Source organism: Phaenicophaeus curvirostris, chromosome 7 (genome assembly GCF_032191515.1).
Source record: "Phaenicophaeus curvirostris isolate KB17595 chromosome 7, BPBGC_Pcur_1.0, whole genome shotgun sequence".
In the NCBI taxonomy this organism is placed as follows: Eukaryota; Metazoa; Chordata; class Aves; order Cuculiformes; family Cuculidae; genus Phaenicophaeus; species Phaenicophaeus curvirostris.
Genome location: NC_091398.1, coordinates 30596745 through 30610107, shown reverse-complemented (window position 1 = coordinate 30610107; position 13363 = coordinate 30596745). Strand labels below are relative to the sequence as shown.

General features: G+C 43.1%; 1 protein-coding gene across 1 annotated transcript in view; it reads left to right on the top strand.

Annotated features, from left to right (window-relative positions):
• The window catches only part of ADCY5 (adenylate cyclase 5), a 213472-nt gene that overhangs the window by 192724 nt on the left and 7385 nt on the right, over positions 1-13363 (top strand). Inside the window, exons 13-16 of the mRNA XM_069861431.1 lie at positions 5052-5168; positions 6450-6614; positions 8703-8878; positions 12774-12800. Of these exons, the coding sequence (XP_069717532.1) occupies positions 5052-5168; positions 6450-6614; positions 8703-8878; positions 12774-12800 (485 nt within the window). The remainder of the gene's footprint in view (positions 1-5051; positions 5169-6449; positions 6615-8702; positions 8879-12773; positions 12801-13363) is intronic.

The following is a 13363-nucleotide window of genomic DNA, read 5'->3' as shown; positions in this document are numbered from 1 at the left end:
CTGGGAGCAGAGTTGTGCTGGAGCCTACTTATGCTGCAGTGCTACAGGCAGGAACATCCCCGTGCACTGCCAGCCACGCAGAGCTGCACCAACACAGCAGCAATCCTGATGCTGTGCAAATATTGGAGCAAGAGATGTGGCAGGCCCAGGTCTTGGAAGTATTCGAGCTGGCTGACTTGCAACCAGATGGATTTCAAGGTGCACAGTTATTTGTCACCCACGGGCTTTATGGGCTTAGGTTGCTTCTAAATATTGACAGCAGCACTCATTTGTTCAAAGCACACATTTTGTCAAAGCTTTTGATTTGGGCTTTTTTGTTTAATATTATTACTGAACTTAATTAACAATTAGTTTAAAAGGCGCACAGGATTTTTCAGTCCCCATAACCCTAGGCAGTTGTTCAGTCTTGCTTTCTTTGCCTTGATCTTCCAAATTCCTGTAGAAGAGCTCTGTTCAGCACTGCCTGCAACTTCTTTTAGGCTGGCTTTGCCTCAGTGCACAGGCACTGCAAACGCAAAGTATCAGAGGAAATTCAAACTAACATCAGAATTTAATGGGATTTTATGAAGCTCCTGGTGTTTCCAGAAGTGAGTTTTCATCATGTTGCCCAAGACCCACAAGGTGGTTCTGTATGACATTCAGTATGGCCAGTGCCTCCTGTGCAGATGGCAGGTATTGAAATTTTTCACCTTCTAGCTCCAGCACCTTTTTAATTACCCCTTTTTCAGTGCTTCAAATTAGCCTCTGCTGACAACGTGTGATTATGAGATAGCTTGTTTAAGGGATGGGTACTTCTAGCTTGCCAGCTACCTATTTGATGGCAGCTGCTCCCAGTAGCTGCAGCCCACTTCTGTCATTAAAGATTTCGGTGTTTCAGGTGAGAGTTTTTAAGCAATGGGTTTACTCGGCCCTTGGTTAAGGGATATTATTTTATTTCTGTACTCCACATTGCTCCAGGAAGCATTTTAATACTTCTGCACAAGGAAGGTGCTTTGACAGGTCCTTGAGATGAAATTTTAAGACACAGGGATGTCAGCATTGTTTGTTTTATTTCACACTGGGGTGTGGGATAGGAGACCATGTGGTTGACATACAAGTGGTTCATTCCACGCAAGGCTGGAAGGCAGGTGTCCACCCCAGGATATCAGCATAAGCATAACTTTTGCCTGTTTACAGTGCTGTCACATGATAACTGCTTTTTTTTTCTTCCGCTTTCTTGTGAGATTTTCCTTCTCTGTTTTGGCCTCTCTATCTCTGGCTTTGACAGTGACCAGCAGACTCTGGACAGCTTGTTCATGTTTTGTTTTCTTTTGCTGTCATTATTATCTTCCACTATAAAATTCTCTATGGACTAGAATTTGACCCTGGAACTACCAATGTAGCCAGCTTGACTTTCCAAGTTTCTTCGGCTGTAATAAACAAGAGAGTTCTAGTTCTTCACTTTGATGCTCCATGAAGACTTGGCCACTGTGAGATGGTGTTCCTTCCCAACAGAGTCTAAGGTCATGGGAACCAAGGTCCCTTCACAAATAGTCCACTGACAGACATCTGTTTTGCTACTAACTTATCAAGTTTGTGTTTCATCTTAAAATCTTTAACTTCTGGTATCTACACTGCTGTGTGGAATTCAGCTTCTTGGATGTTCCTAGGAGTGTTTGTGAAAGAAATTTCATGTTATCCTTTATGGGAAAATAAGGTTTTCTGTGGCTTTACATAGGTGCAGCTTGCCTACCTCTTTCTTTACCTCCTAAAGCTGGTGTAACACTCCTAAGGTGCTTTTGTTATTCTTCTCAAGGAGGGGAAAAAATACCTCTGACAACTGTACTTTTTTAATAGACTAATAAATCACTGAGAAATGAGTTACATAAATGGACTTGGAACATCAAGTTGCCTAGAGAAGTTGTCTTTTACTCCAGAAGCATCTTTATGTACTTCAAAATGACTCAAAGGCTTGTATTATAAATTGGAAAAAAGAGAACTTAAAGACCTCATAGTCTTTTTTTTCTCACAACACAACAGCAATTATCTAAGCAGTTCTCCATGTCCACAGTATATGTTAAAAAGACAAAAAGGAGACTATTCCTCTTGTGTCTATTATTACAAAGTACAGTTTTTATTTAATGTATTTTTGTCATACAAATGACTGACAATTGTGGATTATCTTCAGTGTAATACTAGTACTTGTTGGATTGCTTTTAAAACTCAGACTTTCTCCTGTAGAACAATGTCCTACCTTCTCCTTCTATGTTCGTTGGTGCCTGCAAGCTTTCAGAACCTCTCTCTTCTGGGGGACAATGTCTTCCAGCAACATTTTTGCATTTCAGTTCATAATGAACTGGAATCAATGAGAGAATCCAATCTCTTGTTCCCCACTGTGGTTATAGTTCTTTACACTGGGATTTTTAAGCAGGCTGGTGAGTGACCTCACACTTGTCGGGCAGCCCAAGCATGAATCTCATCTGCTCAAATGGATCACATTCTTTCTTTCAGCCCCTTTTCTCAGTAATGCATGTGAGGGCTTAGAATTGCTGTTTCATCAGACCTTCCCTTGTCCTGTTCTTTGCTCAGACAACATTTGAGTCTTACTAGGAGGAGTAAATGGTGTCATACGACACAAAGCAATGGGCTGACCAGCAGCAGTGCATGGATTTTTCACTGTGCTATAATGTCCCCATCTGCTTCTTTTACTAGGACAGAAGGGATTTTTATTTTATTGGGGAATGAGATGGGAAGTAATCTTGTCTTTTTTTCTTCTTTTCTATTATACTGCTGACTGGTGGATATTTTTATGGAGGAAACATTGCTAGAGTGGAGCTGAATTGGTAGAGCTGAGACATGTCCCCCATTTCTATCACAGAAGTCCTCCAAGCTGCAAGTATTCCTGGTCTTTCCATCTGCCTCTGTGAAATGGGGAGGGCATTACTGATGTTATAGAGCCTCCGTGAATGTTGTTCACAAAGCAGAGGTTCCTCAGATGTACAGCCTGGCTGTGCTGCAGCACTCTCTATTGCAATCCTGACCTCCTACGGTTTCTGGCATTTGTTTCATCTTCTGGACTTCTTCCAGTTGCACTTGTTTACTGACTTAAAATTTTCCCTAGTTTGAAAAGTAATGAGAACCAAGATTAAGACAAAGAAAATATGTTTTCATTAGAGTTTAAGTGTCTTCCACTGATAGCTTTGCTTGGTATCTCAGGCTCAGTTCAAAGTTGGGCTTTTTTTTGGGATTGTTGGTAGCAGAGGCTTGAGCCAAGATCCACAACAAAGCACTCCCAAGTTTTATTTAGGTGCCTGATTTCCCAGAGATTTCAGAAGGAGGTTATGTCCATGCATACCTTTGTTGGAGCTTGACCTTAAGGCCTAAACAAAGGTGTGGCAGGAGAACCTGTCCTGCTCTAATCTAAAGAGAAACTTTTTTAAATGCAGCACAAGTCCTTCTGTCTCCAACTCCTGTAAAGGTTAGAGTGGATGAAAGCCCCATGGTATTTCCCACATCCCTGCACTGGTAGGGATCTGCTAGCTGGTGTCTACACGGAAGTGGCTGGACATGGTAGGGCAAGGAGGTATTTTGGTTCTTAGCTCATCAACAGAACTGAAGATTTCTGTATCAGCAAGGTTTATTCTGGGAGGTGTTTTGCTTTGTTTTACAGTGGCTGCATGAGCCTGAAGGTTTGCATAAACTTTCAGTGAATTTCAATCAATCCTCATTCTGTGCAAATAAATCATAACTTTTATTTCCCCTTTCCTCCTGTCCCCCATAGAGCCTTACCTTCTCCTCTTGCCTAGATTTAGCTGGGTTTTTGTGCACATGTATGTGCTGGAAGCAGGTGAAATCAGCTCTTTCAAAACTCTTGCTGCAACCCTCTCTTTCCCTCTGTAAAAGTCACCAGCTCATCAGTGCTTTCGCCGTTCGCATTCTTCATAATTACGTTGTAGGACTGCTGTGTGGGAAGCTATGCACTGACAAAATGTTGCATCTCTGAAGATGTAAGAGTGAAGGATAAAAGGGAAAAGCAAGACTTTTAATAGAAACATTAGTCATAGTTAAATTGCAGCGCAGTGTCACTGCTTTGCTAGCTTCTTTATGTCTCTAAAAATATGCTCTGGTGGCTTGGTTATTCAGGCAGTGTGCTGGTAGGGAAAGGAGAATTGCGTTCTGGAATAAACTTTGTCAGTCTTTATCAGAGCCCTTCTGCCCTGGCACGATGGCGTGGAGGAGAAGGGCACCGTGGGGCCGGTGCTCTCCAGCTGGAGGATATCGGTGCACAAGGATTTCCTGGCATCAATCTGGTGTTGCTCCATCCCTGACACTGGTGGCAGGTGAAGAGAAAGTGTTGGTTTCAGTGTCTTCTGGGCTTCTCTTATAGGTCATACAATGCAAGGAGGCCTCACGCGATGCTGAGGAGTGACCCTTGCTGCACAGAGTGCCTGCTTAGTCTCCACTTCAACAGAGAGACAGAATATAATGCACCACCCAAAGCCAAGCACACTGGTGGCCTGCAGTCAGAACACAATTAGAGGAAAGCTTCTAGCTCTGATAGTTGCAAATCACTGGGACAGGCTGTCTAGGGCAGCTCTGTGATTGCCCACACCAGCGGTTTATTTTTAGCGCTGTGCGTCTGTGGTGCTTGGTGCCACAGACCAGACGAGGCCAGCTGATTTCTCAAGCCTTTCATGGAGGGTCTGACAGATCACAAGACTAGCCTGGGCTTTTTAGCCGTCTGTTTCTGAAACGGCTTGTGGTTTGCTTCTCACAACATGGATGAGCACAGCCCTGCGAGCCATGCTATCTTGGCTCAGGAGCCATCATTCCCATCAGGAAGAACTAAATAGATTTGGTGAGCCAGCTTGGCCTGCTGCCGTGAGGCAGTCACGTTCCTGCTCGCCCCTGTCCTGGAGCTGCCATCCCCCATCACCGTTCTCTAACCCTTGTGCAGCATCTGCACAGACGCTGTGCTAGAAGGATGTGGGCAGCTCAAATGCAATCTGTAAGACCAACAATGATTTTACACGTTTATTTAATCTTTTTTTTTCTCTTTTTCTCACATGCAGCTTTTCCCAGCTCCACTCCAGACTCTTTCTAAGAAGATTGTACAGTCCAGGACCAATAGTACCTTAGTTGGAGTCTTTGCCATTATCCTGGTTTTTCTATCTGCCTTTGTCAACATGGTATGTCCATGATTTCCTTTTGACTGACTCGGTTCTGCGTGGTTTCCATATTAGTGCTCTGCAGCATCATAACCCTTATAACCGCTGGGTTTAATGCAATCTTGCCTAATGCTTACAGTGTATGAGCTCAGTTCCTTTTTGCTTTTCAGACACAGATAGGAAACGGGAGCCCAATAGCTGCATCCCTATAGCCCATTATATGCCTGGAAACGATGTGTGCCTGTGTTCTTTCCTGATTCTTTAAATTCTTCTGCTCCAAGTACATAAGCCAAGCCTGAACTGTACCCCCGTGAAGGGCCAGCACAGGGCCAATGCACCATTTAACTCCCACAATACTGAGTGGGACTTAAGTGTTGTGTAGGCTTTGTGCCGGTCTTCTGCCTGGTGCTGCATCCTGCTCCAAGTGCAGTAATTGCCTAACAGGGACTGTGAAGGCAGAGTTGCACTTTTGGGTCCAGGGTGGTCGAGCTTTGCATTTAAATGCTGCTGGGATGGAGAGGCTTAAAAACCTAAAAATCAGACCACTGCTTGCACTCGCCTCAGCTTCCCTACACATATAGTGGAGATTTAGGAGGAATTTTATGCTCCGTTGAGGTACCTTAGTGGGAGACGCTAGCTTAGTGGCATCGACACCCCACCGCTTTCCCCACAGTCACCCGCAAAGAGCTGGGATGGGCTGCTGAGCACCACACAGAAATCAGAGCTTTGTTTGTCTGTGTAGTGTGTGACTCTTCACATTCATGAACTGCTTAGCGCAAAAATTAGCAAGATGAACAAGTGGAAACAATCCAAATGGGTCTCTACTGCTTCCTCAGCACAACATAGCCCATCAGACTTCAAGCCTTGTGGCTAATTTTTTCCCTGTAGAAGGACCCACAGCAGAAGCTTTAGAGGTGGCAGGGGAGAGTTATCTGCTCAGAAATTCCCATCAGCAGAAATTGAGCAACTTCAGGACCTTATCACAGACAGCAAGATATATTTGTATGTGTAATATCTACAGCCTCACTGCCTGTGAACCTTCAGACATAGAGTTGTACATGAAGTTGAGCACGAAACTAGAGTGCATTTTATTAATTAATTTGGATTTTATTAATTAATATTTTGGAGGAGAAAAACCATAGCCATTGCAGATGCAGTAAAACAGAAGCCGGTGATTTCATTTTGTGTATTTTGCACATTGCTACAGCCATTTCTAAGGGGTATTTTAATTGATGCAAGCTATTTCTTTTTCTTCTACTTGTCTGTGCTGTTGAGTTGAATTTTTTTTTTTTTTTTTCTCAGTTCATGTGCAGCACTGTGGATCTTGCTAGCTGCATGGCTGCAGAATACAACATCACTCCCGACCGGGTGGACATATGCCTTATCAGCAACCTGACTTCCAACTACAGCCTGGGCACCTTGCAGGGATTCTGTGACAGCCCTTTGCCCAACTGCAACTTTCCAGAGGTATTGCTTGAAAAAAATGGGTTGCAGAGCTTGATCTGAGAAGAGGCTATGAAACCTTTGTGATAAATCTCAGTGATTCAGGGGAATGCAAAGTTGATCCTGACTGATGCTGTGGTACTGACACAGGCTAGCTATTATGCAAAACCTTAAGTGTCTGAAGTTATTATTATGAGTCCATATTAATGTTTAAGTTCCTTTGGGGCCGAATAATCAGTAGACTTTTGTAATTGTTGGATCCTGCCTGTAGCAGGAGAAATGGCCTTTCTCCATGAAGTCCTTAATGGCATGCAGAACTGCAAATAATTTCAAAGTAGTATGTGGGTGCTCAGTATGACTAGAAAATCAGTGTCTACTTACAGATTGAACCCTTCCCTCCATTGTCTTATATACTGATGAAAAGCTTTGCTTATATATTCTTTCAGTAGGCGAAGTAGGTTCTGGCCTCAGACAGGTTAGCAGCCCTGATAGTGGGCTGCTCCAATCTGCAGATGCCAATCTTACCTCTTCACCTTGTTCACATGTTTTAAAAGAAATAAAAATGCTTCTAATGGCAGAAAAAAAACCCCAAAATATATTTTTACACACCGATAGAATACTTCACCAAAAAATTATCTTTTTAGCTATTCAAGACCTTCCCCTGAGTTTTTAGGTCATGGCCATTATGATTGTTATCTACTGGAAATTGAAAAGGAAAAAAAAAATCTGTCTAGGATGGGGGTAGAATTTATGTCAAGGTCATCTGGGTTTATGGGGACCTGACAGATTTATGGCTGATCTGTTATCATCCAGATATCCAGGGTGCTACTGAAAGCCCAAGTATCGCACTGAACCTGTTTCCATTTAACCCAACAGGAATGTGGTCTCGAACTGATTCAGTGAGGTTTCTGAGACCACCATTACTGTGACTTTCAAACCTGCACAGGCTCTTAGTATGTCTGCAGAAAGACCCAGGAGCAAAATCTGGATACGATGGAGAACTAGAAACAGTCTGTGCCCATCATGAAGCTGTCAGAAATGCTAGTTCAGGACAGAGAGAGATCTTAGTCAATGAGAAACAACCATTTTGCATGCAGAGAATGCCGTGCCAGCATTGAGCCAGGCCATGCTGGTCAGTGAGTTAAGAGTCCCTCCCCTGCATTCTGCAGGGCAGATGTTGGATCCAGTGCAGGCATAATCCGTTGCTCTCAGTGTGCTCTCGGGAGATGGTGGGATCCTACCCCTCAGTCACATACACCCATTGCCCCAGGCAGCTGATACAGGGGTTTTTTTGCTAGAAATACACTTGTCTGGATAGAATGGAAGCTTAAATCTTCACAGATTTTATAGCAGGAAGGTGATGAGTGAGATAACATGCCATGGATTTTATATCTATACTAGCTTCCTTGGGAGCTATAAATGGTGCCTGCAGTCTGCACATTTGAAGGCACTGGGATGCTGAACATTCAGCTTTCAGGTTGGCAGAAGTTGCTACCCCACCACCAAGGTGTTGCAGAGGGCTCTGCTGCCACACATGCACACACTTCTGCAACTTCTGGCAGGAAAAAATATCATGGTGTTGGGCACTGGTACAAGTTTGTCCAGCCCATATCTTGCCAATGGATTCAGTCTGTCACATCATCAGGGGCAGCACTTTCCAACTGGCCTCCAGCGATATGAATTGCCAATCCCCTTTGTCCCGTGTTATGCAGATATGCGAATTTGAGAGTTTGCCCTTAAAGCACAAAGTATTCCAGCATAACTAAATGATATTTTCTGCTAATTTAGTAATTGCGTCCAGGGCAAACCTACAGAAAAACCTTGGGTATACAGCTGCGAGCCCTGTGCCTCTTGAGTGTAAAGCCAATAACACCTGATGAAGAATGCAAGAGTTTTCCTCTCCATCAGTTCAGTTCTAACATTTAAATCTCCTGTAGCATGGGAGCATCCCAAAGGCAGCCTCAGGTTTATGTGTTCAGTCAGCTCAACTATGTAACTCCCAGTCCCTTTCTATCCTTCTGTTTAGTTTCCTTTGTTTTCAGTTTTGATTTATCCAGCTGACATTCATCTCTTTTTTCTTTTTTTTTTTTTCCCCTTTTTGTCTTTATACAGTACTTTACCTACAGTGTCTTATTGAGTCTCCTGGCCTGCTCTGTGTTCCTTCAGATCAGCTGTATTGGAAAACTGATCCTTATGTTAATCATTGAGTTTATATATGTTCTCATTGTGGAAGTGCCAGGGGTCAACCTTTTTGACAATGCAGATCTCCTGGTTACAGCTAACACCTAGTAAGTGCCTTTCACTTCTGAAATCTTCACCTGATTTCTTTCACCCAATGATTTCAGTGTGGCATTAGGTGGATGAGAGCACTGAGGCTGTGGTGCAAGCAAAGGGAGTGCATGATACCAGAGAAGGCATGGCTGTAGACTGAAGGCTTTGTGAGTGCTATTCCCCACCTCTGAAGAGTAGAACACAGTTCCCTTTAAGATCTTTTTAATCTGGGACTTACCTAATGAACTATCTGTTAATAACAAAATGTAACTGGAATCAGAGTGGATCTATGTTTCTTTTTCTTCCAGAAATGGGGAGCTGTAGTTAGTCATTCTCATTTCTTCTAGTATTTCATTCCCAATATAGAAATGTCTTTTCTCAAAAAAGAAAGAAAAAACTCCAACAAACTTGAGCTGGCTCGGGGATGTGATGATGAACCACTGAGACGTTCAAACATCTGGTATGTCAAACCCAGATTTGGGTGGTAGAACAGTGGTGGTTGACATTTGACTAGTGATCTCCTGTCGATTGCTGTTGGACGCATGTCCACGTATGAAAAATCCAGCATCACAGCCTGTCTCAGCACAATTCCCACCACACTCGGCTAAGTGGAAGTAGACATTCCCTCTTTTGGTCACAAAGGTTTGTCATCACCAGGTCGCATATTAATCATGATAGCAACCTCCTTCCCCTGACATGGTTACCCCTCTCCTGAAGGTCACTTCAGGGAGGGAAACTTGGCATGTTCGCAAACCTGCCCTCCTCCACAAGTTTCACTTCTCACTGGGAATTGTGGTGTTGTGTTCACTACTTGTTTTGACAATTTCCCCTTGTAGACAACAGTTGTGCTTGCATCAAGTTGTACCTGAGCTGATAATATCATGGTGTTATCCAAAGGTGAACATGGTGCTAGGATGTATTATAAGGAGAGTTGCCTGCAAGACATGAGAAGTAGACCACTGGTCTACCCAGAAGTGGGACAGCCTAACCTGGAGTATGTTTTCCAGCTTGGGGCTAGAAAGCAGTTCAGAATAATGGAGAGTCCAGAGCAGCATAGAACAATCAGAAATCTAGAAATCACAAGTTTAGGTGAAATATTTGTCAATGATAAATGTGGTTGCTCCTGTCTCGGCCATGAGGGTGGTTGAGAAGATGCCCATGGTCCTTCCCAGTGCTATCTCGTATGTTATGAAATAGCTTGTTTAGTTGCCCTAATTGCAACTAAAATTTCTTGATGGCTATTAACCCCTTCAAGCTGGATGTGCCTGGTTACTTCTGTCCTTCACATAAATATTCCATGATTATAACATTCCTGTGTGCCCAGTAATAATTAGTGGAGATATGGCTTTTACTGCCATTGGCGGTAATGACTTAAACTATTTTGTTAACTTAGGCAAATGAAATTTTGTAGGAAACCCCACAGAGCTTTCTGTGGGGGTATAGGGAGAATGAGGTTTCCCTCCTGTTTTTGCAGATGTTTTGTATTCCAAAAGAGGAAGCTATTTAGCATTTTCTAATGCAATTAGAGAAATAAAAGCATTTTATATCCCGAACATAATTTCATTCTTGTAAGTCAAGTACTAAGTGAAATTACAGCACTTATAATTTACGTCACTTCACAATCAAAATGTCAGTAGTAAAGTGGAGAAGGTTAGCATGTTTTCCCAGAAATAGCTTTCTGTGATGCTGTATTATCTCTCACTAAATGATACTTGTTTCATCCAGAGAGCTCCATAGACAGCTATTTATTGTCCCAATGGCTGGTAGTTCATTTGTGTATTGTGAGAAATGGGAACTCAGCATGTAGCACACAGTTCAGAGTTACCTTATTGTCCAGCTGATATTAATAAAAAATCAGCCATGACCTCATACTACTTTAATTGCGTGCCCGTTGTAGCTGCATAATTACTGTCTGCTCTGCAGCCATTACGGTTCTCTGACTAATTAGAAGTGATGCAGATGTCACTTCACGCTTCTGTGTACATACCAACCCAGCATGCAAGCAACTGAAAGGCTGATTATAGCACGTTGGGAGTTGCTAGGCTTGACTGCAGTGACACACCAGTGTGGTTGCACATGAAGTGTAACTAGATGCACTATCATATTACCTTTCCTCCGTGTAAATGATAAAACTAATGCATTGGTTTTAAAGATCTGATGGGCCAATGTGATTTTCTAAGTAGTGTTCCTGCATGGTGGACTTCAAAGAGCTTTGCCCAGTGATTTGTTCGTCAAGCCCATCATTTCGTTTGAGCTGTGGTTTGTGAGCTAAGAGGACTGTCTATTCTTGGCATCATGGCTGTGAGAATAGGTGTGCTCCTGTCCTGTGGGAGCTGTCCCCGAAATCAACCACCTTTCCTTCTGAAAATGAGCAGGAGTGTGTTTAGCGAGCTTATTTCTGTGTTACCTTACAGTAATTAGACATCTGCTATGGGAAACGTCTGTCCCACAGGGAGCAACCTACCAATGCAACAGTGTTATTGCTTGCATTGGGTTTGCACAGTCTCTGCGAGGGTTTTAAGATGAGGGTAACACCCACAGTGAGCTGCAGCCCCAGTACAGAGGGTCAGATCTGCCTTGGTCCCATCATAAGACAGAGTGATAATGTGGGGCAGGCAGCTATCCTTGGCCTGGTATTGATTTTAGGGAGAAGGGGAATCATGCTGCATGTGAGAAGTGTCTGCAATTCCAACTAGATCTATCCTTTAGTGTGGGAGCTGTTGTCCCCGGGGTTCCCAAACTAGGTCCACATCCAAGCACATATATTCCATGCTGGTGCTGGCCAAGAGGTCTCACAATAGATTGTGTGCAAGACAATGGTTGTTTGCAAAATCCTTGTCAGAAGAAATTCCATGCTCAGAGCTGCAGAAAATACCTCAGAACAAGGTTAGTGAGCCACTATGCTTTTATTTTTCAATTTTATGTCCAGGAAGGCTCCCTCAGCTACTTCGATTTTGATGATCTGTGGCTCTGATTCTGTGGTGAGAGGTTCTCCTCAGGCGCAGAAAACTGAGGTTCAAAGCTCTCAGGACAGCTGTGAGATTCTCAGCATAAAAGATATATCATGTTAGTAGCCTGCAAAGCTGTAATTGCATCAATGACGCTACAGTAATTTTGCCACTGATCTCTTTCTTTTCATTTAAATAGCGTTTTAAGAGACACGTGTGCATAGTTCTCAGCCACCTAATACTCCACCCACGCTTGAGAAGGAACCCAGCAGCACTGAGCAATCAATCAGTCAGGAACTCAGCCAGCTACTATCTACTAGAAAGCTCCTTTCCATCCATTCGCTGTAAGAAAAGAACACCCTCCATCTTCAGCTCCACTTCGTACGAGTGCTTTGCAGCGTTGTGGATAGTAATAGCAATCCACATAAAGGTTTTCTTTAGTGCACTTGTGTGCAGTACCCACAGCTGGGCACAGCGCTGGAGATGACCAGCTTACAGAAGAAGGGAATAGTGCTAGAGTTAAAGGAATTAAATCCATCTCTGCATTACAATAAATTAGGAAGAGAGGAGCTATCCCTCATAAGATATTAACCAAAAGCTTCCTCCTTTAGATCCAATTTTTCATGCTGACCTAAGAAAGTAGTGATGGATGTGCAGGCATTTCCTAAATATCCCACACTGACTTTAAAATGCCAAATGATTCTCTTACTCTTAGTGCTTCTTAGATATTTTAACCACATTAACCATGTTGTGCCATCACTCTGGATTTTTGAGAGTAGTTCAGGTGACCTTTTTTCTCCTCCTCCCAATCTTTTTGTAGTTTTCTCCTTTAAAAGGGCTATAGCCCCACACTGTGTCAGAGGTGCCTCACTGCAGAGCTGCAGCTGAGTGATGCATAGAGGGACAGGTGCTGGAGGGAGCCAAACATTCTACTGACCTTCTGTTTGTGGTTTTTTATTTTCAGCGTGTCTGCAAATGCAACGTTACCATGGTGAGTCACTTTGTCATGAAATATTTTTATGGGTTTTGATAGTAGGCTTTTTCTGTTCACAAGGTGCAATATCAGCACGTCGACTCACCAATAGTGTCTGGTATTTGACTGTGCATTGTTGTGAGCTGGTGCAACACAGTGCAAATGCCCTAAGTGGATTGAACACTGTCCTTTTGCAGCTAGAGCTGCTCTCAGAGCATCCTCTTCCCTGTGGGACTTATGCCAACTTGCTTTATAGAGTGTCTGCTAATGCTTACTTATCATTACAATTCAAAGGTTTTATCAAAACAATATTTTTATACTGTGTAATCTGTAATTCAGATTTGCCTGCTTGTCAGAAGGAATGGGAATGTGTCTTAGTGTTCTTTTCAGCTTATAGAATGCTTACAAAATAAAGGCCATTAAGAAGCAACTAATTAAAGAAGTGTAGCACAGCTTCAGATATAGGAGGCTGGGGAAGCCAGTGCAGGAGACACAGAGAATACAGTCTGAAGAGCTGTGAGCAATTCAATTTTGCCAAGCATATTCGTGACTGAGCACGTGTGGCCATTCTCAAAAAAATG